Raw genomic sequence first — 25397 nt, forward strand, 5'->3', positions numbered from 1 at the left:
TAACACTAGATACAAAGTAGCTGAGCTGGGATTGGAATCCTATTATCCTAAAAGTCTCTTCCATATAGTACAGTGTTTCCAAAGAAGACGAGAAAGCGGAGTTGGGGAGGGCAGAAGGAAAGCTCACCAGAAGAGAATGGAGAATAGAGGGAGAAGAGGACAGGAGGTCCTCACAAGGGGTGAGGTCTGGGATTGGGCTTGTTGAAGCTGTATGGGTCCTTTCTCCCTCGGCTCTGTGTCCTGAGAACTGGAGAGAACCCACTGTGCTCAAAGGAGGTAGAGGATTCCCCTGGGGGGCATTCTGGTTCCTCTCAAGACCCTGAGATGAAGACAGGCAGGGATGGGCTCATCTGGGCAGTGCTCTGGGTAAGGAAGGAGAAGCTGCCAGGAATCTGCCCCATCTTGTTCTCCTGGTTTCCAGTGCTCCTGTTTTTTCCTCAACTGCCTTGGCTCCTTTCTTTTCCCTTTATTTTTCTATCTCCTCCAATTCCTTTGCATTTCTGTCATTCTACCTTGTATTCTCTTTTCTTTCTTTCTTTCTTTCTTTCTTTCTTTCTTTCTTTCTTTCTTTCTCTTGAAAGAGAGGGGGAGAGAGAGAAAGAACAAGTGGGGGAAGGGCAGAGAGAGAGGGAGAGAGAGAATCTTAAGCAGGCTTTGTGCTGTCAGCACAGAGCCTGATGGTGGGCTCCATCTCTCATGACCTGAGCCAAAGTGGGATGTTTAACCGACTGAGCCACCCAGGTACCCCTCTATCTCGAGTTTTCAATCTTTCTCTTCCCACTGTTTTCCCTCCCCTCAGTTTATTCACAGGGCTGTTCCCTCCCACCACAAACACATCTTTTCTTTAAAGATTTCTTATGCATTCACACTTATCTGCTTTGTTTTATTGTAGAATGTCCTGAAGGAAGTTAGACTCACTGTGCTCATTTAATCCTAATGTTTATGTAGATACTTTGACAGAGAAAGTTCAGAGGGTGCCTTCAAGATAACTAATATCTAATGAGCCTTTTCATCATGTGCCCCCATTCCCAACAGTCCAACCAGTAGGTTCTGAGGCTTACAGAGTATATTTGCCCTGCATTCTGTAATGAGTTAGTGGAAAAAGCAGGGATCCAAGGTTAGCCTGTTTGACTCCAAAGGACAAGCTTCCAACCACCACATCCTGCTGCCCCTTAAGCAGGTCAGTGGTCTGGCTATTCCCTTGGAGGCCTCTTGATGAGTTTATTGCATTCAGAATGGGTTGTTTGTCCTGTAGGTTTTTGACCACAATTGAACAGCATACCAAAACCAGATTTATCTTTCTGAGTTACACTAATACTAGCTCAGGAGACTGGTAATATAAAATAAGAATGACAATTGAGAACGTGTAGTATAACTGTCAGGAGGACCAGAATGTTCATTTCAGCATGCATGACTAGTGTACTCTTTCCCTGTAGGCAGACTTCTGTGGGAAAGCAAGTTATTATCAGCAGGTGGCTTGGTGATCATGGAATTGGAGCATAGGGAATTAACTGTAATAACTTGATTGTTGAATGACCTCATATCATTAAAGGGAATCTCCATTTGAATCCTTTGTTTAAAATGTTGAGTCACCTGCACTCAAGTGTACCCATTTTCACTATAAGTAGAGACCTTGTGGAATCATATTATGGACAGGATGCTCTCCTTTGCATACAGCTGTTGAAGTAGCATTCCTAACTTGGATGTCTTGTTATTGCCCTCAGTCTCAAGGTGTTTGAAACCAACTCTTTATTTTCCCTGAACAAACTAGAGTCGTCTTTGGACTTTATTTTTCCACTAGAAGAGTTATTTTCTGTAACCAAGATTCAAAACCTGAACTGGAAATGTAAAAAAAAAAAAATCCTTTATGCAAGTATAACTTTCAATGTTTTCAAAAAAAAGAGTAGTCATTGCCTTTTAAAATGAATTAATATACATAAAAACCCTTAGCTATTACTTAGCTGTTAGCTACTCCTTCCTCTGTCTTCCTCTTTTCCCATCTCTCTTTTTTGTAACCCCCTCCCCCCATCACTGTCATACAAGGAAACCACCATTTTAATTACTTGCATAAGATGAAACCAAGAATTAAATAAGACCTACCAGCAGCTTTCCTTTTTCCATTTCATCTATTTTGGGGTGACATCAAAAGCAAGGAATGTATGCATATAAATGAATACTATTTGCTTCAGTACTTGGAAATGGTTGAATTTCAGAATCCTGAGTTCCTACTTCTAGAGCTAGATTTCACGTTAGCAAACCTTTTCTCCCACCTGATTGGTTTATTTCCTTAGACCTTAATTGCTCCAAAAGTTCAACAAAAGATGACTTTCTTTCCTCTGATATCTTTTAGAACTGGAGTGTCAGCTGGGTATTTTGGTGAGTTGATAAATGTCCAAGAATGACAGCACTAAATTTCACTTCCTGAAAGTTAAACTAGCATCTGGTGTATTAGTGTGAATCCTCCATTAAGTGTGCCTGGAATTGGTGCTGTTAGAAGGAAAATATTGGATTGGAGGCAATATGGGCCTGAAGGTCAGTTCTTAACTTTTCATTATAACTTTATGTCTTAGGGAGTGAGAACACTTGAAGAAGGTCATTAATAAGAAATAACTTTCACAAATCGTATGGAAATATTAATTCATACAATAGTGATCATATTATTGTGGATGAATTATTCAGTAGAGAATATTTTCTATGAGAGCCAAAACAGCTAAAATTTACAAAATAAATTTATTCAGTACCTTTAAAATAAAAGGTTTTGAAGACATTTTGGAAGGTGATATTAGAGAAATTAAAAATGAAGTAGCTGCCATTTGCAACTATGTGGATAGAACTAGAGGGTATTATGCTAAGTGAAATTAGTCAGAGAAAGACAAATATTGTATGACTTCGCTCAAATGAGGACTTTAAGACACAGAACAGATGAACACAAGGGAAGTGAAGCAAAAATGATATAAAAACAGGGAGGGGGACAAAACATAAGAGACTCTTAAATATGGAGAACAAACAGAGGGTTACTAGAGGGGTTGTGGGAGGGTAGATGGGCTAAATAGGTAAGGTGCATCAAGGAATCTACCCCCAAAATCATTGTTGCACTATCTGCTAACTAACTTGGATGTAAATTAAAAAAAAATAATAAAAAAATAAAGTAACGGAAGAAAAACAAAATCAAACAAAAAATATGAAATAGCTGTATGGCTTAGAGGTAGTTTTAGGAAGAATATGGTATTGCTTTATGTTTGCTTGATTAGGAGCTTTTAAAATGAGAAGTACTTACAGAAGGATCTAAAAGAAGAGAGGGGAGGGGTGATATATATATATATATATATATTTTAGTTACCTTTATATTATATATTCATCTTTTGAAATGGGTATCTGTTAGTATTAATCCCTCAAAGCACTGTAGCAAATCATTAAGAAGAAAAAATAGGCTGGCCAGTGGCCAGTAGTCTTATTAACTTCCTGAGAGATTGAATTTCTTTCTTCTGCTTGCATTCTAATTGCCACCTGTCAGGGTGTAGAGTCCCTTTTGCCATCTTGCTTAAAGAATCATTATTCCTTTCACCTGCTCCAGGGACTCTGAGCCCATGAAAACACAACACATTTGACATAGTCCCCAGAGAGAATTTTAAAGCCCTAACAAGTTAGCTTAGAACTTGCAGATGAGCCTTAACCATCTGGCCAGATGGGGCCACCAGATCCAGATATCATTGTCACAGAATCCATGAGTTCAAGACATGAGCTGAGATCAAGACTCAGACACTTAACTGACTGAGCTATCCAGGCACCCCTGTTGTGACTATTTTTTAGAACAAAGATACTCATTCTTCAATGAAAACCCACTTTTTCATTCTTCAGTGAAAACCCATTATTTCTTGTAGGAAGGCCCTACCTCAAAACATCCTTTCAGTGCCTTTCTTTCTTTCTTTCTTTCTTTCTTTCTTTCTTTCTTTCTTTCTCTTTCTTTCTCTCTCTCTCTCTCTCTCTCTCTCATGCTTCCTTTTGTTCTCTTCCCTAAGCTTTGCTAATTTCTCTTCTTTCTTGTGTTCTTCAGTTTGCCTGCAACACTATTCCTATTGCTAAGCAAATATTGTTCATCCTTTGACAATTTTCCTAGGCTGGAGATGGGGGTATAAAAGAGGATGGGGTCTGGCCAGAAAGAAGAAGTTGATGACAAGAAAGGCATGGTGGTCCCCAGCTTGGGAAGGTCTAAGACATTCTAGAACATGGGGCTGGGTCCTGGGAAAGGATAGTTGCTAAAAGGGAAGTGTCTTTACACTTATTGTGGTGAACATTGAGTAATGTATAGAATTGTGAAATCAATATGTGGTATACTTGAAACTAATATAACATTGTATGTTAATTATACTTGAATAAAAAAATTAGACAAGGGAAGCGCCTTCTTGTGTCTGAAAGCCCTTGGTCCATTCCTAATAGAAATTGAAGACATCATTCATTCTTTCATTTATCAAATATTTATTAAGCATTACTATATGCCAGTCAAGCATTAGAGGCTAGAAATAGAACTGTGGACCTGACAGATGAAGTCCCTGCCCTACTGGAGTTTGTGGACTGAGGATATAGCCAATATAATGTAATAGGAGATTATGTTCTAGAGTGATAGGGGCTCTGAAATGGGAACTTTTAGATTGCATGAGAGCACATAGAGGTGCTTCTATCTCGAATTTGGAGGATCAGAGAGGCCTCATAGAGGAAGTGATGTATGAATTGATATTGGAAATATAAGTAGGAGTTAGTCTGGTTAAGAGATTGGATGGAGTTAGGTGGCTATAGGCAAAGGGAAGAGCATGTGCTGGGCTCCTAGCTGGAAATAAGCTGAACTGGGTATTTCTGGAGTATAAACATGAGGGGTTGCAAGGAGGAGAGGGGGCTATGAGGAGAAATCAGGCTAGAAAAATGAACAGGGACATTCAAGGATGTGGAACATCCAAGGAGTCATGTTAGAATTTGGCCTTTCTTTTCTTTTTTTAATGTGTATTTATTTTGAGAGAGAAAGAGCGAGCACATGAGTGAGCATGTGCACACGAGTGAGTGGGGGGAGGGGCAGAGATAGAGGGAGAGAAAGAATCTCAAGCAGGGTCTGCACTGTCAGCATGGAGCCCTATGTGGTACTCTATCACATGAACTGTGAGATCATTTCCTGAGCTGAAACCAAGAGTCAGATGCTTAACCCACTGAGCCACCCAGGCTCCCCTTGGTCTTTTTTTTCCCCCTAAGGCCATCGGGAAGTGATTGGGGGTTTTTGTCAGGGCTGTCACAGATGTCATTTATCTTTTATATCAATGATTGTGCTTCCTTGTGGACCCTGGCCTGTAGGTGGCTAAGGCTGGAGCAGGGAAACCTGTTCTGAGCAAGGCAGGGAAAAGCAATCACTGGTCAGCAGGCTTTCCTAGAGGCAACCAGATGCCTGAGGCTGTGGTGGGGTACATGGCAAGGAGGCAGCAGAGGGCTCATCTAGGGCAGCACAGTTGGTAGAAGGTATGGGGGGAGAAACAGAAGAGTTAGTGATTTACATTTAATATTTAAGGACTTATCCCTGCTAGTAGCACCTGGCAGCATTGCCCTATTTTCTTAGTAGATTCATCATTTTAATATCTAGTCCCTAGAAAAGCAGTAGGTCTCACAAAATGCCAGTAGTACTATTTGTCAGGCACATTCAGGACTAGGTGTGCCCTCAGCAGGCTGCTGCTTTTCCTGGAGGGGGCAGATGGGAACTTGTGGATCTGGGGGCATGACAGGAAGAAATATTGATGGTTTCAGGCTTTTTAGACTCTGAGAGATATGTATTAGAGCAATAGGCATTGATGAATTTTTTCTGCATCCCCCTGTCTTGTAACTGCTAAGCCATAAGCATTATTGTTCCTCTCCTCTGATCTCTATATGACTGACCAACTTCTTCATGTGTGTTTATTGCATCCTGCCACACTACTTCTTTGAGCTGGAATCAAGGAAGTTGTTTCTCTTTGAAACCGAAAGAACATGTATTCAGTACCTCTGCCTACCCGGTCATGTCTTTGAAATGTTTCCTGGGTTCATTTTCATTTCCACAGTCTATTGGGTTCTAAATGTTTGAAATCCTTTTTTTGCCCCTTTATATATTCATTCTAAATATTTAATAGAGTTTGCCATATGAAGGAAATTAGAACACATGTAGGGAAAAATTGAAAGATGATAACGACATTATTCTGGCTTTTTTTGGGTAACTACCTGGGGAAGACTATGCACAGAATAAATTGAGGAACATTTTTGAATTGCATTTTGTTTCCCTTGAGCCTGGCCAATAATTTAGGTTCCTATGTAGCTCCCACAATTTAGCAGTGATTCCCAGTGCTAGCTGTGGGAAGGAGTCATCTAATGACATTTGAATAAAAAGTAGATGCTGTAGCTTTACCCCTGTTATGTTCTGATTCATAGGGTTTGAGATAAATTAGAAAATTTGGCTTAATTTTAATGCCCAATTGAATGGCACATTTGGGCTTACCTTATGTTGTTTCATATAGTGTCTATGATATGAATAGATTATTTTTGTGTAGAATTATTATCTACATGAGATAAATGGAATCTGTTATTTGTGATTTTGTCAGTGATTCCTAGTCATCTATATTTGACAAGGAAGAAAGTTAAAAGGTGTAAACTTATGGTTAATGGGCATTTTTACAAATACTAATGTTGTGTACTTTTCATGTTTTCCACATAGATCAACTGTTGAACCCTGGTGAAAAATAATCAGCTGCAATAATGTTCTGCAGTAAAAAGAAATCACTTGGTAAGTGTTGAGCTCTTCAGATGACACAAAGTGAATCTGACTTTTAATTTTAATTTTATTATTTTACTTTTTCAACTCATTTCATTTTGTTTTGTAGAGGTGTAATTTATATACAAAAATAGCCAAATCTTAAGTATTCAGTTTGATGAGTTTTGACAATTGTGTATACACCTGTCTGTACTACCCTAAAACTAGATACAGAAAATTTCTATCACCCCAGAAAGTTCCCTTGTGTTCTTAAAAAAATATTTATTTATTTATTTTAAAGTTTATTTATTCATTTTGAGACAGAGTGATAGAGTGAGTGGGGGAGGGGCAGAAAGAGAGGGCTGGAGAGAGATTCCCCCGCAGGCTTCATACTGTCAGCCAGTGCAGAGCCCGATGCGAGGCTCGAAACCAAGAACCATGAGATAATGTCTTGAGCCAAACTCAAGAGCTGGATGCTTAACTGACTGAGTCACCCAGGTGCCCCCAAATTATTTATTGATTGATTAAAAAATTTTTTTTAAATGTTTATTTATTATTGAGAGACAGAGAGAGACAGGGCATGAATGTGGGAGGGGCAGAGAGAGGAGGAGACACAGAATCCGAAGCAGGCTCCAGGCTCTGAGCTGTCAGCACAGAGCCCAATGCGGGGCTCAAACTCACAAACTGTGAGATCATGACCTGAGCCGAAGTTGGATGCTCAATCAACTGAGCCCCCCAGGTGCCCCCCAAATTATTTATTTTTAACTGAAATATAGTTGGCATACAATATTATATTAGTTTCAGGTGTACAGCATAGTGATTTGACATTTATATATATTACAAAATATTCATTGTGGTAAGTGTAATTACCATCTGTCACCATGCAAAATTATTATGGTATTATTTACCATTTTCCCTATGTAACAATTCATATTTCTGTGACTTATTTTATAATTGGAAGTTTGTACTTTTTAACTCTCCCTTCCCTCTGGGGACCACCAGTTCTCTGTATTTATGAGTCTGTTTCTATTTTGCTTTGTTTGTTCATCTGTTTTTTTAGATTCCACATATAAGTAAAATCATACAGTTTTGTCTTCCTCTGTCTGATGTATTTCAGTAAACTTAATACCATCTAGGTCCATTCGTGTTGTCCCAAATGGCAAGATTTCATTCTTTCTAATGACTGAATAGTATTCCAGTGTGTGTGTGTGTGTGTGTGTGTGTGTGTGTGTGTGTGTGTAGCATATCTTTATTCATCTGTTGGTAGGCACTGGGCTGCTTCCATCTTTGCTATTGTAAATAATGCTGCAATAAACATAGGAGTGCATATGTCTTTTTGAATGAGAGTTTTTGTTTTTTGGGGGTAAATAACCAGAGGTGGAATTGGTGGACGGTATGGTACTTCTATATTTTTTTTTAATGTTTATTTTTGAGAGAGAGAGAGAGAGAGAGCATGAGTGGGGGGGGGAGTGCAGAGAGAAATCCAAAGTGGGCTCCGCCCTGATGCAGAGAGCCCAATGCAGAGCTCAAACCCATGAACTGTGAAATCATGATCTGAGCCAAAGTCAGATGCTCAACCAACTGAGCCATCCAGGCACCCCTGGTATTTCTATTTTTAATCTTTTGAGGAAACTCTATATTGTTTTTCATAGTGGTTGTACCAATTGACCTTTCCACAAATAGTACATGAGGGTTCTCTGTTCTCCACATCCTCACCACCACTTCTTATTTCTTGTCTGTTTGATTCTACTATTCTGACAGATGTGAAGTGCTATCTCATTGTGGTTTTGATTTGCATTTCCCTGATGCTTAGTGATATTGAGCATCTTTTCATGTGTCTGTTGGCCATCTGTATGTCTTTAGAAAAATGTCTGTTCAAGTCCTCTTCCCATTTTTACTTGGATTTTTTTTATCTCAAGTTGTATGAATTCTTTAAATATTTTTGATGTTAACCCCTTACCAGATATATCATTGACAGATATCTTCTCCCACTCAGTAGGTTGCCTTTTTGTTTTGTTGATGGTTTTCTTCACTGTGCAAAAGCCTTTTAGTTTGATATAGTCCCAATTGTTTATTGTCAGCTGCAAATAGTGACAATTTTACTTCTTCTTTACCAGTTTGAGTGCCTTTAATTTCTTTTTCTTATTTGATTGCTAGGACTTCCAGTACTGTGTTGAATAAAAGTGGCAAGATTGGACATCCTTGTCTTGCTCCTGGTCTTAGAGGAAACATTTTAAGCTTTTCACCACTGAGGATGATGTTAGCTGTGGGTTTGTCGTACATGGCCCTTATTATGTTGAGATATGTGCCCTCTATATCCACTTTGATGAAGTTTTTTTTTATCATGAATATTAAATTTTGTTGAATGCTTTTTCTGTAACTGTTGAGATGATCATTTGATTTTATCTTTCATTTTTGTTGATGTGGTGTATCACACTGATTGATTTGTGGCTACGGAATCATCCTTGCATCCCTGGAAAATCTTCTAACAACAAGGACATTCTTGTCTACAAGATTGTCACAACACCCAAAAAGTATAACTTTAGTTAATGACATAGATTCTGTTTTTCAATTTCTCCATTTGTCCCTAAAACATATTATCTTTAAGAGCTGGTTTTTATTTTTGGTATAGTATCTAATGGATGTTCACACATTGTGTTTGGCTTTTAGTCCCTTTGTTTTCTTCTAAATTTAGAACAGTTTTTCATTGTATAGAATTTTGGAAAAGTCCAGTCCAACTCCTAAACATATTTGGATTGTACATTTTTGGCACAAATACCATATAGATAATTTGTTTTTTAGTGGACAACTAGTGTGTTTTATGAGGAATGCAACTTACTGATCTTCCTCACATAGAATTTCATTTTACCGACCAATAGTCATTTCTATGTAATGAGGCTAAATGTTTTGGCCACACATCTGGGTCTGTATCTTCTCTGGCGCAGATTTTTGGAGAAAGCTGACACCATCCTTTGCATCATCATGATTGGGAATGATGCATCTTTGGGTTATATCAGTTCATATAGATTTGGTCATAGGTTGGAGAGCTATTATAACCTAAAGTATTCATTTGCTATGTAGTCAGTTAAGAAACATTTTTTGAGCCCCTATGATAGGCTAGGAAGTGCCACTCTTTCTTGACTTTAAGTAGGTTTTTTACAATTCAGTAAAATACATGTATCTTTACACAGTTGTTTACAGTAGCAATGATAACTTAAGAATTGTTAAACATTACTACAAGTAGTAAATTTGCCAGAGGATCACAGATTAGAGACCTTCTAATCAGCCCGGGTTGGTCAGGGGAAAAAAATCATACAGAAGTGGTATTTTACCTCAATGATATATTTAATGTCTGCAACATTTAGTAAAAATGTATTTGCATTTATGTAAATTTTCACAACATCATCAGGAAGCTTGAGCCATTGGTGATGTATATGAAAATATAACAAGCCCAAACATGATATTGTGGGGAAACAAAAATTTTGTCATGTATGCTTTATTGTTTATTATCATCATATTCATATAAATCTCATATTCTTTAAGATGTAAAGAATTCCAGCTAATTGAGTCTATTTTCTGTTCTTTTTTCCTTTTTTTCGTGTTTGTTTATTTTTGAGAGAGAGAGAGAGAGTGTGACTGGGGAAGGGGTAGAGAGAGAGAGATAGGGAGACATAGAATCTGAAGATCTGAAGCAGGGTCCAGGGTCTGAGCTGATGCAGGGCTCGAACTCAGAGACTGTGAGATCACGACCCAAGCTGAAGTCGGATGCTTAAGCGACTGAGCTACCCAGGTGCCCCTATTTTCTGTTCTTTTTAAAAATTTTAATTCCAGTATAGTTAACATATAGTTTTATATTTGTTTCACGTATACAGTATAGTGATTCAACAATTGGATACATTACTCAGTGCTCATCCTAAGTGTACTCTTTATCTCCTTCGTCTGTTTCACCCATTCTTCCCCCCTCCCCTCAGGTAACCTTCAGTTCTGTCTAGTTAAAGTCTGTTTTTGGTTTGTCTTTTTCTTTGTTCATTTAAATTTGTTTCTTAAATTCCACATATGAGTGAAATTACCAGGTGTTTATCTTTCTCTGGTTTATTTTACTTAGGATTATACTTTCTGGTTCTACCCATGTCACTGCAAATGGCAGGATACCATTTTTTTTATGGCTGAATAATATTCACACACACACACACGCCATTTCTTCTTTATCCATTCATCTACCAAAGAACACTTGGGCTGCTTCCATAATTTGGCTATTGTAAATATTGCGGCAATAAGCAAAGGGGTGCATATATCCCTTCAAATTAGTGTTTTTGTATTCTTTAGTTAAAAACCCAATAGTGCAGTTACTGGGTCATTGGGTAATTCTATTTTTAATATTTTGAAGAACCTCCATATTGTTTTCCTCAGTGGCTACACAAGTTTGCATTCCCACCAAACCCACATGAGGTTTCCTTTTCTCCACACTTGTTGTTTCTTGTGTTTTTGATGTTAGTCATTCTGACAGGTGTGAGGCGCTATCTAATTGTGGTTTCGATTTGGATTTCCCTGATGATGAGTGATGTTGAGCATCTTTTCATGTGTCTGTTGGCCATCTGTATGTCTTCTTTGGAGAAATGTCTGTTCATGTCTTCTGACCATTTTTTAATTGGATTATTTTCATGTTGAGTTGCATAAATTCTTTATATATTTTGGATACTAACCCTTTATCAGATATGTCATTTGCAAATCTCTTCCTCCATTCAGTTGGTTGTCACTTAGTTTTGTTGATTGTTTCCTTTGCTGTGCAGAAGGTTTTTATTTTGATGTAGTCCCAATAGTTAATTTTTGCTTTTGTCTCCCTTGCTTCAGGAGACATATCTAGAAAAATATTGCTACAGCTAATGTCCAGGAAATTACTGCCTGTGCTCTCTTCTTGGATTTTTATGGTTTCAGGCCTCACATTTAGGTCCTTGCTCCATTTTGAGTTTATTTTGTGTATGGTGTGAGAAAGTGGTTCCAGTTTCTTTTTTTTTTTGCATGTAGTGTCGGTTTTCCTAACACCATTTATCGAACAGACTTTTTGCCATTTATATTCTTGCCTCCTTTGTTGAAAATTGATTGACCATATAATTGTGGGTTTATTTCTGGGTTTTCTATTCTGTTCCATTGATCTATGTGTCTATGTTTTTTTAAATAAAGTTTATTTGTTTGAGAGAGACAGAGAGAGTGAAAATGGGGGAGGGGTAGACAGAGAGGGAGAATCCGAAGCAGGCTCTGCACTGTCGGAGCAGAACAAGAAATGGGGCTTGAACTCCTGAAACTCTGAGATCATGACCTGAGCCAAAATCAAGAGTTAGATGCTTAACTGACTGAGCCACTCTATGTGTGTATTTTTTGTGCCAGTACCATACTGTTTTGAGTATTATAGCCTTGTGGTATATATTGAAATATGGGATTGTGATGCCTCCAGTTTTTTTCTTTTTCAAGACTGCTTTGGCCACTTAGGGACATTCCATACAAATTTTAGGATTGGGTGTTCTAGTTCTGGGAAAAATGCTGTTGGTATTTTGATAGAAATTGTATTAAATGTATAGATTTCTTTGGGTTCTATGGACATTTTAACAATATTTGTTCCTCCAAAACATGAGCTTAGAAAATTTTTTCATTTGTTTGTGTTGTCTTTAATTTCTTTCATCAACTTTTTATAGTTTTCAGAGTACAGATCTTTCACCTCCTTTAAGTTTATTCTTAGGTATTTTATTGTATTTGGTGCAATTATACATGGGACTGTTTTCTTAATTTTTCTATATGCTACTTCATTTGTAGTGTATGGAAATGCTACAGATTTCTGCATGTTGATTTTGTATCCTAAAATTTTACTGAATTCATTTATTTATGAATTCTAATAGTTCTTTCTGGTAGTTTTTTGGTAGAGTCTTTAAAGGTTTTCTACATACAGTATCATGTCATCTACAAATTGTGGAAGTTTTACTTCTTTACCAATTTGGATAGTTTTGTTTCATGTCTTAGTGTTGTGACTAGGACTTGTAGTACTATGTTGAATAAAAGTGGAGACAGTGGACCTCCTTGTCTTCTTCCTGATCTTGGACAAAAGCTCTCAGTTTTTCACCATCAAGTATGATGTTAGCTGTGGGTTTTTATTACATTGAGGTATGTTTCCTCTAAACCTAACTTGTTGAGAGGTTTTTTGTTTTATTATTTAATCATGAATGGATGCTATACTTTGTCAAATGCGTTTTCTGCATCTATTATAATGCTTGTATAATGATTGTTTCTATCCTTTCTTTTACTAATGTGATGTATCACAGTGATTGCTTTGTGGATATTGAACCACCTTTGCATTCTGGGAATAAATCTACTTTATCATGGTGTACAATTTTTCAAATGTATTGTTAAATTTGGTTTGCTAGTATTTTGTTGAGGATTTTTGCATCTATGTTCATCAGAGATATTGGCTTGTAGTTCTCTTTTTTTGTGGTGTCTTTATCTGGTTTTGGTATCAGGGTAATGCTGGCCTCATAGAATGAATTTGGAAACTTTCCTTCCTCTTCTATTTTATGGAATAGTTTGAGAAGAAGAGTTACTAACTCCTCTTTAAATGTTAGATAGAATTCACCTGTGAAACTGTCTGATGCTAGACTTTTGTTTTTTGGGAGTTTTTTGACAACTGATTCAATTTTCTTATTGGTAATTGGTCTATTCAAATTTTCTGTTTCTTCCTGATTCAGTTTCGGGAGGTTATATGTTTCTAGGAATGTATCCATTTCTTCTAAGTTGTCCAATTTGTTGGACTCTAATTTTTTCATAATATTCTCTGATAATCTTTTTTATTTCTGTGGTGTCAGTTTTATCGATCTTTTCGAAGAACCAACTCCTGGTTTTGATGTGTTCTATTGTTTTTTTTTTTTAGTTTCTATTTTGTTTTTCTTCTTTAATCTTTACTATTTCTTTCTTTCTACTTTCTATTTCTAGCTCCTTTAGGTGTGAGGTTAGGTTGTTGAGTTGAGATTTCTTGCTCCTTAAGCAGACCTGTATTGCTGTAAGCATCCCTCTGAGAACAGATTTGCTGCATCCCAAAGATTTTGGACCATTGTGTTTTCATTTACATTTGTTTCCCTGTATTTTTTGATACCCTCTTTGATTGTTGACTCATTCCTTGTTCAGTAGCATGTTATTTACCTTCAGGTATTCTCTTATCAGATTTTTTTTTTCTGGTTAAGTTCTAGTTTCATAGTGTTGTGGTTGGAAAAGATGCATGGTTTGATTGCAATCTTTTTGAATTTCTTGAATCTTTAAAAAAAAATAAACGTTTATTCATTTTTGAGAGAGTGAGAGTGAGAGCAGGGAAGGAACAGAGATGGGAGGTGGGGGCAGAGGTTCTGAAGTGGGCTCTTCTCTGGCAGCAGCAAACCTGATGCAGGGCTTGAACTCGCGAACCATGAGATCATGACCTGAGCTGAAGTTGGATGCTCAACTGACTTAGCCACCCAGGTGCCCTGAGTCTTGATTTGTGCCTAATATGTGATCTATCTGGAGAATGTTCTATGTGGACTTGACAAGAATGTATATTCTACTGTTTTAGAATGGAATGTTCTGAATATATGTTAGATACATGTGGTCCAGTGTATCATTCAAAGCCATTCTTTCCTTGTTGATTTTCTGCTTGCGTCATCTGTCCGTTGGTGTAAGTGGGGTGTTAAAATCTCCTAATATTGCTGTATTACTGTTGATTACTTCCTTTATGTTTGTTATTAGCTGCTTTATGTATTTGGGTACACCTGTGTCAGGTACATAAATATTTACAATTGTTATATCTTCTTGTTGGATTGTTTTATGATTGTATAGTGTCCTCCTTTGTCTCTTATTACAGTCTTTGTTTTAAAGTTTATTTTGTCTGATATAAGTATTGCTACCTCTGCTTTCTTTTCACTTTCATCTGCATGATAAATGCTTCTCCATTCCTTCACTTTGAATCTACAGGTGCCTTTAGGTCTGAAATGAGTCTCTTGTAGGTGGCATATAGATGGGGCTTGCTTTTTTTTTTTTTTAAATCCATTCTGTCATCCTATATCTTTTGATTAGAACATTTAGTCTACCTAAATTCAAAGTAGTCATTGATATGTATGTGCTTATTTGCCATTTTGTTAGTATGGTGGTTTTTGTAGTTTTTCTCTGTTCCTTTCTTGTCTTGCTATCTTCTCTCATGGTTTACTAGCTTTCTTTAGTGATACACTTGGATTCCTTTCTCTTATTGTTTGCATATATATTATCAGTATTTTATTTGTGGTTACTATTAGGTTATATGTGACATTTTAGGCATATAGTGGTCTATATTAAGTTGATGTTCACTTCAGTTTGAACCCATTCGTTAGTGTTCTCCCTCCCCAGGTTTCAGGTATATGGTGTCATACTTTATATCCTTTTATTTTGTGATCTCTTGACTGATTTTTAAAAATACACCTATTTTTTATTTCTTTTGGGCTTCCTACTTTTCTTATTCATACTTATGGTTTTTCCTTTCCACTCAAGCAAAGGGCTGGTTTAGTGGTAATGAACTCCTTTAATTTTTGTTTGTCTGAGAAACTCTTTATCTCTCCTTCTATTCTGAATGATAGCCTTGTTGGATAGAGTATTTTTAGCTGCAGTTTTTTCTTCCATCACTTTGAATATATTATTTCACTCCCTTCTAGCCTGCAAAGTTACTGCCAGAAAATCATCTGATAGCCTTATGGGGTTTCCCTTGTATGTAATTTTACTTTTCTCTTGCTGCTTTTCAAATTTTTTCATTGTCACTACTTGTTGCCATTTTAATTTCTATGTGTTTTGGTGTGCATCTTCTTGGGTCGATTTTTGTTGGTGGCTCTCTGTGCTTCCTGCATCTGGAATTCTGTTTCCTCCCCAAGATTTGAGAACTTTCCAGGTATTATTTCTTGAAATGAATTTTCTACCCCCTTGCCTCTTTTCTCCTTCTGGGGTCCCTATAATGCAAATGTTATTATGCTTGATGGTGTTGCTGAGTTCCCTAAGTCTATTTTCATTTTTTTAAAGTTATTTTTCTTCTTGGGGGCACCTAGGTGGCTAGCTGTTTGAGCATCTGACTCTTGATTTCAGCTCAGGTTATGATTCCAGGGTTGTGGGATTGAGACCTGTGTTGGGCTCCATGCTGAGCATGGAAACTGCTTAAGATTCTCTCTCTCTCTCCCTCTATCCTTCTCCCTCACTTGTGCTCTCTCTCTAAAATAAAGAAAAATGAATTTTTCTCTCTCCTATTCAGCTGGTTATTTTCCATTACTCTGTCTTCCAGGTCATGATCCAGTCTTCTGTTTCCTGTAGTCTACTGTTCATTCCCCATTTAGTGTATTTTTGGTTTCATTTAGTGTATTTTTAATTTCAGTTATTGAGTTCTGTATCTCTGGTTCCTTTTAATGTTCCTTATCTCTTTGTTGGAGGTCTCACTGAGGTCTTTCAGTCTTTCTTGGGTCCAGTGAATATCTTTCTGACCACTACTTTAAATTCTCTATCAGGCATTTTACTTACCTTCATTTTGTTTAGGTCTCTTGCTGTGATTCTGTCCTCTTGTTTCATTTGGAGCATATCCTCTATCTCCTCATTTTGTGTAATTGTGTCTGTTTCTGTGTGTTTCTATGTGTAGAGGCATCATGAAGAAGAGGTCTTGTAGTGCCCTGCAATGCAGTGTCCCTTCTTCACCAGCAGCTGGTGCTTCAGAGGTATCTCCTATGTGTGTTGTGTGCACCATGCTGTTGTAGCCTAGCTACATTTGCTTCCATTCCGGTTGTCTGCAATGGCCGTCTTTGCCTGTTGTGGGCAGGGTTTGGTCACTGTGTTGTTAGTGGGCCAGTCTGGGGCTGCCTTGGGCTTGAGTCAGGTCAGGCATTTTCTACAGATACAGTAGCACCGAACTGCAGGGTGCTTTTCCTGTGTTGTCCCCTTAGAAGCTTTTGTTGGTAGACAGGGCCTGCAGTCAGACCTGATGTCTTTCCCCAGCCCACTGCTGGGGCCACAGTTGGATGGGGGTGTGTGGTTATCTTCCCCTCTCCCTGGGGCAGGAGTCCCTTTGGAGTGGTGCGGGCTGCTGTTGGGGATGCTTGCATACTGCCAGGTTTGTGGCACCATTTTGGGTAGGCTCTGGCCAAGGGCATATTGGAAGGGGTGGATCCACATAAGTACTGGGGGCGGGCACTGGTGTTAACAAAGTTTGTGCCTGGGTCGTGTTTGAGAGAGAACCTGGAAGTGAGGTCTGGACCCTGGAGAATGCTGGGGAAGGGCACAGCTATTAGCAAGCTAGATAGCCAGTGTTGGTGCTGTGCTGGTTCCTGTAGGTCTCTGTCTAGACTGAGGGACAGGGGATGGAAATGGTGCCCACTGTCTTCTTTATTCCTTGAGGCATTTCCCAAGGACCCCTGTTTCTCCGGTATATGCTCTGAGATTATAAATAAGTAGCCCTCCTGTAAACTCCAGGCGTTTTTCAAACAGGTGCTTCTGTGCTTCATGCATGTCCTTGGGAATGTTTGTTGCGCTGTTTTAGGGTAGGGACTCAGTTCCATATTGTCCTCCCTCCTGACTCTCCAGGAGTAGAACAGGCTGACTTTTCAAGTTCCAGGTGTTAAATTCTGATGGTTAAAATAACTTGCAAAATTACACCCCTCTGGTTTTCATTGCCAAATGTTATGGGTGTGTCCCTAAAAGTCTTGTGGGCCCTAGGCAATGCATCTCTTGTGCTTACAAAGGAGGTATTTTTTTTTTTTTTTTTGGCTGAAATTTATCCTTCTGCTTCTCAGGCATTATTGTGATCATATACTATTTATCAGGTAGTAGGTTGGTCCTGCGGTAGAGGATTGATTATAAAGATAAAGAAGACATGGAAACTACGTGTTGGCACTGTATCAATGCATGTAAAAGTACATGTATATATTTTAATATGTGTTTAAAGAGTGTTATTTCTGCTTGCGTTTATCCCTCATGGAACAATGATAAATCCAAAAGTTCTTTCTTAAGTACTTTTGCAGTTATACTTGTGAAGGTAATAGTTGTTGTTTGAGCTTGGTTTTTGTTTAATATAATAATTTGAAGAAAATGAAAATTTTTTCAAGATCATCTATTTTGTTAGTTTAACTGAAAATGAGGCCATTAGAATGAAGTGATAATCAGTACTAACCAATGATACACTAAGAACAGTGCTGGTTTTGCAAAAACTCTCATAACTTTGGGGTTAGGATTTTCTAATGAATTTTCCTGTATGTTTTAATAACATTTTGGTGTCCAGAGGAAACAGGACATGGGAAATTTTATTTGGTACCACTAGAGATGAGGGGGAAATTCCCAATTCCTTCCTTTTCACTTTAGTAAAATTCTATGCAAAAGATGATAGAATTAATCCAGAGACTAAATGTTTGCTGCTCATCCTAAGTATTTCAGGGCATAAGCTTTCCATTCATAGGTTCATCAGTTTTTTAACTGGAAGAGAAGGAGGAGCAGCGTTAGTGTTCCTAGTCCTATTTACACTCTAGATTTTTATGTCTTGCTTAAATTTCTTTGAAATAGAAGTCTTTTTTTCTCCATAGAGAGTACACTATGTACTTAAAATTTTGCCTTTATACTCACTGTGCACAGTTGCAAATAGAAAGTGTAGAAAAGAAATGTCTTCTGGCTCTCATACACTTTGCAAAATTGTGTGCTGCTCTAAGTTTTTTCAATTGTGGTATTGTGTAGGCTTTGAGCAATCTGATGTTTTATTACTCAGGATGTGGACTAGCTTGGGCTGCTGTTAAAGAACCACTAGTCACTGGAGACTATCTAAAGAGGGCTGATCCTCAACAACATCCTTTATCACTTCTCAATGGGTTTGGAGGGTGGTGGCTATTTTCTCCTTGAATGCTCTTTTTTCCTGGTCTTCATGATTCTTGTGGAAATTCTTGCTTCTCAGCGTGCTATGACCCTGTCTCCTTCACTGGACCTCAGTGGTGGAAATTTCCCCTGGTTCAGTGTTCTATACTTTTCTCTATGTATAATGTGTTCCTCAGAGTACTCCTCTTCTTCTGCTTATTTCTTTGGAGATGACTCTTAAATCTACAGTGCCTATCGTGACATCTTGCCTAATGTTATACTTTATTCCCAATTGCTACTGTCTTTGATCTAATAATTCTATTGATATAGCTTTAAGTTGTACAGAATGATAAAACTTGGGAATTAAAAGGATCTTCAGTCATCTTGTCCACATTGTCTTCCAACCTGACAATCTATTCCTATAGTGTTGCTGATTTTTTTTTCCCCTTGAATATTTACTCTAATAGTAGTTCAGGCATGTAATTTAGAAGATACATCATTCTCTGGGCAGTAAATTCTACATGTTAACTAGAATTTCACATCCTTGTTAAGTGTACTTTCTGTTCTGTAGTTTGGAATAACAGAATATTTATTCTGCCATTTACATTAAAGATCATCAAATGTTTAAAGGTCTTTTTCATATCAGTGCCCTCACAGACACATGGAGAATGATGTTTGACCAAATATCCAGGCATCCCATTGCTCAGTCAAGTTGACATATTAAAATTAACCAGCACAAATCGCTTCTTGGCCTTTTGGCTAAGATCAAGTGTAAAATTAACCAGCACAGCCATATTTTAGTGTATCGTTATTCTTAAATTTGTCTCGTTCTCCTTTTAGTTTGGTCAGTTTTTGCTCTATATATTTCTAGGTTACATTATTAGATGTATACAAATTTAGAGTTACATATTCCTGGAAGAATAATCTTCTATTATTATGGAATGTCCCTATTTATCTTCAGTAATTCTTATTGTATTAAAGTCCACTTTATCTGAGATTAATGTAGTGATAACAGATTTCCTCTGATTAATGTTTACATGTTATATATTTTTTCTTTTCACTTTCAGTGCTTTAATGTTCTTAAATTTAAGACACAGCATATAGTGTTTTTAAAAAATAGTTTGACAGAGGTATCTGGGTGGCTCAGTTGGTTAAGCATACAACTTTTTTTTTTTTGAGGTTTATCATAGTTTATTCTATTTTTTTTTATATATGAAATTTATTGTCAAATTGGTTTCCATACAACACCCAGTGCTCATCCCAAAAGGTGCCCTCCTCAATACCCATCACCCACCCTCTCGTCCCTCCCACCCCCCATCAACCCTCAGTTTGTTCTCAGTTTTTAACAGGCTCTTATGCTTTGGCTCTCTCCCACTCTAACCTCTTTTTTATTTTTTTCCTTCCCCTCCCCCATGGGTTCCTGTTAAGTTTCTCGGGATCCACATAAGAGTGAAACCGTATGGTATCTGTCTTTCTCTGTATGGCTTGTTTCACTTAGCATCACACTCTCCAGTTCCATCCACGTTGCTACAAAAGGCCATATTTCATTCTTTCTCATTGCCACGTAGTACTCCATTGTGTATATAAACCACAATTTCTTTATCCATTCATCAGTTGATGGACATTTAGGCTCTTTCCATAATTTGGCTGTTGTTGAGAGTGCTGCTATAATCATTGGGGTACAAGTGCCCCTATGCATCAGTACTCCTGTATCCCTTGGATAAATTCCTAGCAGTGCTATTGCTGGGTCATAGGGTAGGTCTATTTTTAATTTTCTGAGGAACCTCCACACTGTTTTCCAGAGTGGCTGCACCAGTTTGCATTCCCACCAACAGTGCAAGAGGGTTCCCGTTTCTCCACATCCTCTCCAGCATCTATAGTCTCCTGATTTGTTCATTTTGGCCACTCTGACTGACGTGAGGTGATACCTGAGTGTGGTTTTGATTTGTATTTCCCTGATAAGGAGCGACGCTGAACATCTTTTCATGTGCCTGTTGGCCATCTGGATGTCTTCTTTAGAGAAGTGTCTATTCATGTTTTCTGCCCATTTCTTCACTGGGTTATTTGTTTTTCGGGTGTGGAGTTTGGTGAGCTCTTTATAGATTTTGGACACTAGCCCTTTGTCCAATATGTCATTTGCAAATATCTTTTCCCATTCCTTTGGTTGCCTTTTAGTTTTGTTGGTTGTTTCCTTTGCTGTGCAGAAGCTTTTTATCGTCATAAGGTCCCAGTAATTCACTTTTGCTTTTAATTCCCTTGCCTTTGGGGATGTGTCGAGTAAGAGATTGCTACGGCTGAGGTCAGAGAGGTCTTTTCCTGCTTTCTCCTCTAAGGTTTTGATGGTTTCCTGCCTCACATTCAGGTCCTTTATCCATTTTGAGTTTATTTTTGTGAATGGTGTGAGAAAGTGGTCTAGTTTCAACCTTCTGCATGTTGCTGTCCAGTTCTCCTAGCACCATTTGTTAAAGAGACGGTCTTTTTCCATTGGATGTTCTTTCCTGCTTTGTCAAAGATGAGTTGGCCATACGTTTGTGGGTCTAGTTCTGGGGTTTCTATTCTATTCCATTGGTCTATGTGTCTGTTTCTGTGCCAATACCATGCTGCCTTGATGATGACAGCTTTGTAGTAGAGGCTAAAGTCTGGGATTGTGATGCCTCCTGCTTTGGTCTTCTTCTTCAAAATTACTTTGGCTATTTGGGGCCTTTTGTGGTTCCATATGAATTTTAGGATTGCTTGTTCTAGTTTCAAGAAGAATGCTGGTGCAATTTTGATTGGGATTGCATTGAATGTGTAGATAGCTTTGGGTAGTATTGACATTTTGACAATATTTATTCTTCCAATCCATGAGCAGAGAATGTCTTTCCATTTCTTTAAATCTTCTTCAATTACCCTCATAAGCTTACTATAGTTTTCAGCATACAGATCCTTTACATCTTTGGTTAGATTTATTCCTAGGTATTTTATGCTTCTTGGTGCAATTGTGAATGGGATCAGTTTCTTTATTTGTCTTTCTGTTGCTTCATTGTTAGTGTATAAGAATGCAACTGATTTCTGTACATTGATTTTGTATCCTGCAACTTTGCTGAATTCATGTATCAGTTCTAGCAGACTTTTGGTGGAGTCTATCGGATTTTCCATGTATAAAGCAAAAAGCGAAAGCTTGACTTCATCTTTGCCAATTTTGATGCCTTTGATTTCCTTTTGTTGTCTGATTGCTGATGCTAGAACTTCCAGCACTATGTTAAACAACAGCGGTGAGAGTGGGCATCCCTGTCATGTTCTTGATCTCAGGGAAAAAGCTCTCAGTTTTTCCCCGTTGAGGATGATGTTAGCTGTGGGCTTTTCTGATCTTTACGTATGTTCCTTCTATCCCGACTTTCTCAAGGGTTTTTATTAAGAAAGGGCACTGGATTTTGTCAAAAGCCTTTTCTGCATCGATTGACAGGATCATATGGTTCTTCTCTTTTTTTTTGTTAATGTGATGTATCACGTTGATTGATTTGCGAATGTTGAACCAGCCCTGCATCCCAGGAATGAATCCCACTTGATCATGGTGAATAATTCTTTTTATATGCCGTTGAATTCGATTTGCTAGTATCTTATTGAGAATTTTTGCATCCATATTCATCAGGGATATTGGCCTGTAGTTCTCTTATTTGACTGGGTCTCTGGTTTAGGAATCCAAGTAATGCTGGCTTCATAGAATGAGTCTGGAAGTTTTCCTTCCCTTTCTATTTCTTGGAATAGCTTGAGAAGGATAGGTATTCTCTCTGCTTTAAACGTCTGGTAGAACTCCCCTGGGAAGCCATCTGGTCCTGGACTCTTATTTGTTGGGAGATTTTTGATAACCTGTTCAATTTCTTCGCTGGTTATGGGTCTGTTCAAGCTTTCTATTTCCTCCTGATTGAGTTTTGGAAGAGTGTGGGTGTTCAGGAATTTGTCCATTTCTTCCAGGTTTTCCAGTTTGTTGGCATATAATTTTTCATAGTATTCCCTGATAATTGTTTGTATCTCTGAGGGATTGGTTGTAATAATTCCATTTTCATTCATGATGTTATCTGTTTGGGTCATCTCCCTTTTCTTTTTGAGAAGCCTGGCTAGAGGTTTGTCAATTTTGTTTATTTTTTCAAAAAACCAACTCTTGGTTTCGTTGATCTGCTCTACAGTTTTTTTAGATTCTATATTGTTTATTTCTGCTCTGATCTTTATTATTTCTCTTCTTCTGCTGGGCTTAGGCTGCCTTTGCTGTTCTGCTTCTAGTTCCTTTAGGTGTGCTGTTAGATTTTGTATTTGGGATTTTTCTTGTTTCTTGATAGGCCTGGATTGCAATGTATTTTCCTCTCAGGACTGCCTTTGCTGCGTCCCAAAGCATTTGGATTGTTGTATTTACATTTTCGTTTGTTTCCATATATTTTTTAATTTCTTCTCTAATTGCCTGGTTGACCCACTCATTCGTTAATAGGGTGTTCTTTAACCTCCATGCTTTTGGAGGTTTTCCAGACTTTTTCCTGTGGTTGATTTCAAGCTTCATAGCATTGTGGTCTGAAAGTATGCATGGTATAATTTCAATTCTGGTAAACTTATGAAGGGCTGTTTTGTGACCCAGTATATGATCTATCTTGGAGAATGTTCCATGTGCAGTCTAGAAGAAAGTATATTCTGTTGCTTTGGGATGCAGAGTTCTAAATATATCTGTCAAGTCCATCTGATCCAATGTCTCATTCAGGGCCCTTGTTTCTTTATTGACTGTGTGTCTAGATGATCTATCCATTTCTGTAAGTGGGGTGTTAAAGTCCCCTGCAATTACCACATTCTTATCAATAAGGTTGTTTATGTTTATGAGTAATTGTTTTATATATTTGGGGGCTCCGGTATTTGGCGCATAGACATTTATAATTGTTAGCTCTTCCTGGTGGATAGACCCTGTAACTATTATATAATGTCCTTCTTCATCTCTTGTTACAGCCTTTAATTTAAAGTCTAGTTTGTCTGATATAAGTATGGCTACTCCAGCTTTCTTTTGGCTTCCAGTCGCATGATAAATAGTTCTCCATCCCCTCACTCTCAATCTAAAGGTGTCCTCAGGTCTAAAATGAGTCTCTTGTAGACAGCAAATAGATGGGTCTTGTTTTTTTATCCATTCTGATACCCTATGTCTTTTGGTTGGCGCATTTAATCCATTTACATTCAGTGTTATTATAGAAAGATATGGGTTTAGAGTCATTGTGATGTCTGTATGTTTTATGCTTGTAGTGATGTCTCTGGGACTTTGTCTCACAGGGTCCCCGTTAGGATCTCTTGTAGGGCTGGTTTAGTGGTGACAAATTCCTTCAGTTTTTGTTTGTTTGGGAAGACCTTTATCTCTCCTTCTATTCTAAATGACAGACTTGCTGGATAAAGGATTCTCAGCTGCATATTTTTTCTGTCTAGCACCCTGAAAATCTCGTGCCAATTCTTTCTGGCCTGCCAAGTTTCAAAAGAGAGATCAGTCACGAGTCTTATAGATCTCCCTTTCTATGTGAGGGCACGTTTACCCCTTGCTGCTTTCAGAATTTTCTCTTTATCCTTGTATTTTGCCAGTTTCACTATGATATGTCGTGCAGAAGATCGATTCAAGTTACGTCTGAAGAGAGTTCTCTGTGCCTCTTGGATTTCAATGCCTTTTTCCTTCCCCAGTTCAGGGAAGTTCTCAGCTATTATTTCTTCAAGTACCCCTTCAGCACCTTTCCCTCTCTCTTCCTCCTCTGGGATACCAATTATGCGTATATTATTTCTTTTTAGTGTATCACTTAGTTCTCTAATTTTCCCCTCATACTCCTGGATTTTTTTATCTCTCTTTTTCTCAGCTTCCTCTTTTTCCATAACTTCATCTTCTAGTTCACCTATTCTCTCCTCTGCCTCTTCAAGCCGAGCTGTGGTGGTTTCCGTTTTGTTATGCATTTCGTTTAAAGTGTTTTTCAGCTCCTCGTGACTGTTCGTTAGTCCCTTGATCTCTGTAGCAAGAGATTCTCTGCTGTCCTCTATACTGTTTTCAAGCCCAGAGATTAATTTTATGACTATTATTCTAAATTCACTTTCTGTTATATTATTAAATCCTTTTTGATCAGCTCATTAGCTGTTGTTATTTCCTGGAGATTCTTCTGAGGGGAATTCTTCCGCTTGGTCATTTTGGACAGTCCCTGGCGTGGTGAGGACCTGCAGGGCACTTCTCCTGTGCTGTGGTGTATAACTGGAGTTGGTGGGCGGGGCCGCAGTCAGACCTGATGTCTGCCCCCAGCCCACCGCTGGGGCCACAGTCAGACTGGTGTGTGCCTTCTCTTCCCCTCTCCTAGGGGCGGGATTCACTGTGGGGTGGCTTGGCGTGGCCTGTCTGGGCTACTTGCACACTGCCAGGCTTGTGATGCTGGGGATCTGGCGTATTAGCTGGGGTGGGTAGGCAAGGTGCACAGGGGCAGGAGGGGCAGGCTTAGCTCGCTTCTCCTTAGGTGATCCACTACAGGAGGGGCCCTGTGGCAGCGGGAGGGAGTCAGATCCGCTGCCAGAGGTTTGGCTCCGCAGAAGCGCAGAGTTGGGTGTTTGCGCGGAGGGAGCAAGTTCCCTGGCAGGAACTGGTTCTCTTTGGGATTTTGGTTGGGGGATGGGCGGGGGAGATGGCGCTGGCGAGCGCCTTTGTTCCCCGCCAAACTGAGCTCTGTTGTCCGGGGGCTCAGCAGCTCTCTCTCCCTTTGTCCTCCAGCCTTCCCACTTTCCGAGCAGAGCTGTTAACTTATGACCTCCCAGACGCTATGTCGCGCTT

At 38.5% G+C, this 25397-nt stretch overlaps 1 protein-coding gene across 13 annotated transcripts in view; it reads left to right on the forward strand.

Annotated features, from left to right (window-relative positions):
- Positions 1-25397, forward strand: part of ATP8B4 (ATPase phospholipid transporting 8B4 (putative)) — a 268475-nt gene that overhangs the window by 13779 nt on the left and 229299 nt on the right. For all 13 annotated transcript variants that reach the window (XR_007152769.1, XR_007152768.1, XR_007152767.1 and 10 more), the window contains exon 2: positions 6719-6787. Coding sequence is in view for 9 of the 13 variants with exons in the window: in XM_047861372.1 (XP_047717328.1) it covers positions 6760-6787 (28 nt within the window). In the remaining 4 variants the exon portion in view is untranslated. The remainder of the gene's footprint in view (positions 1-6718; positions 6788-25397) is intronic.

The sequence above is a fragment of the Prionailurus viverrinus genome, chromosome B3, assembly GCF_022837055.1.
Source record: "Prionailurus viverrinus isolate Anna chromosome B3, UM_Priviv_1.0, whole genome shotgun sequence".
NCBI classification, from domain to species: Eukaryota; Metazoa; Chordata; class Mammalia; order Carnivora; family Felidae; genus Prionailurus; species Prionailurus viverrinus.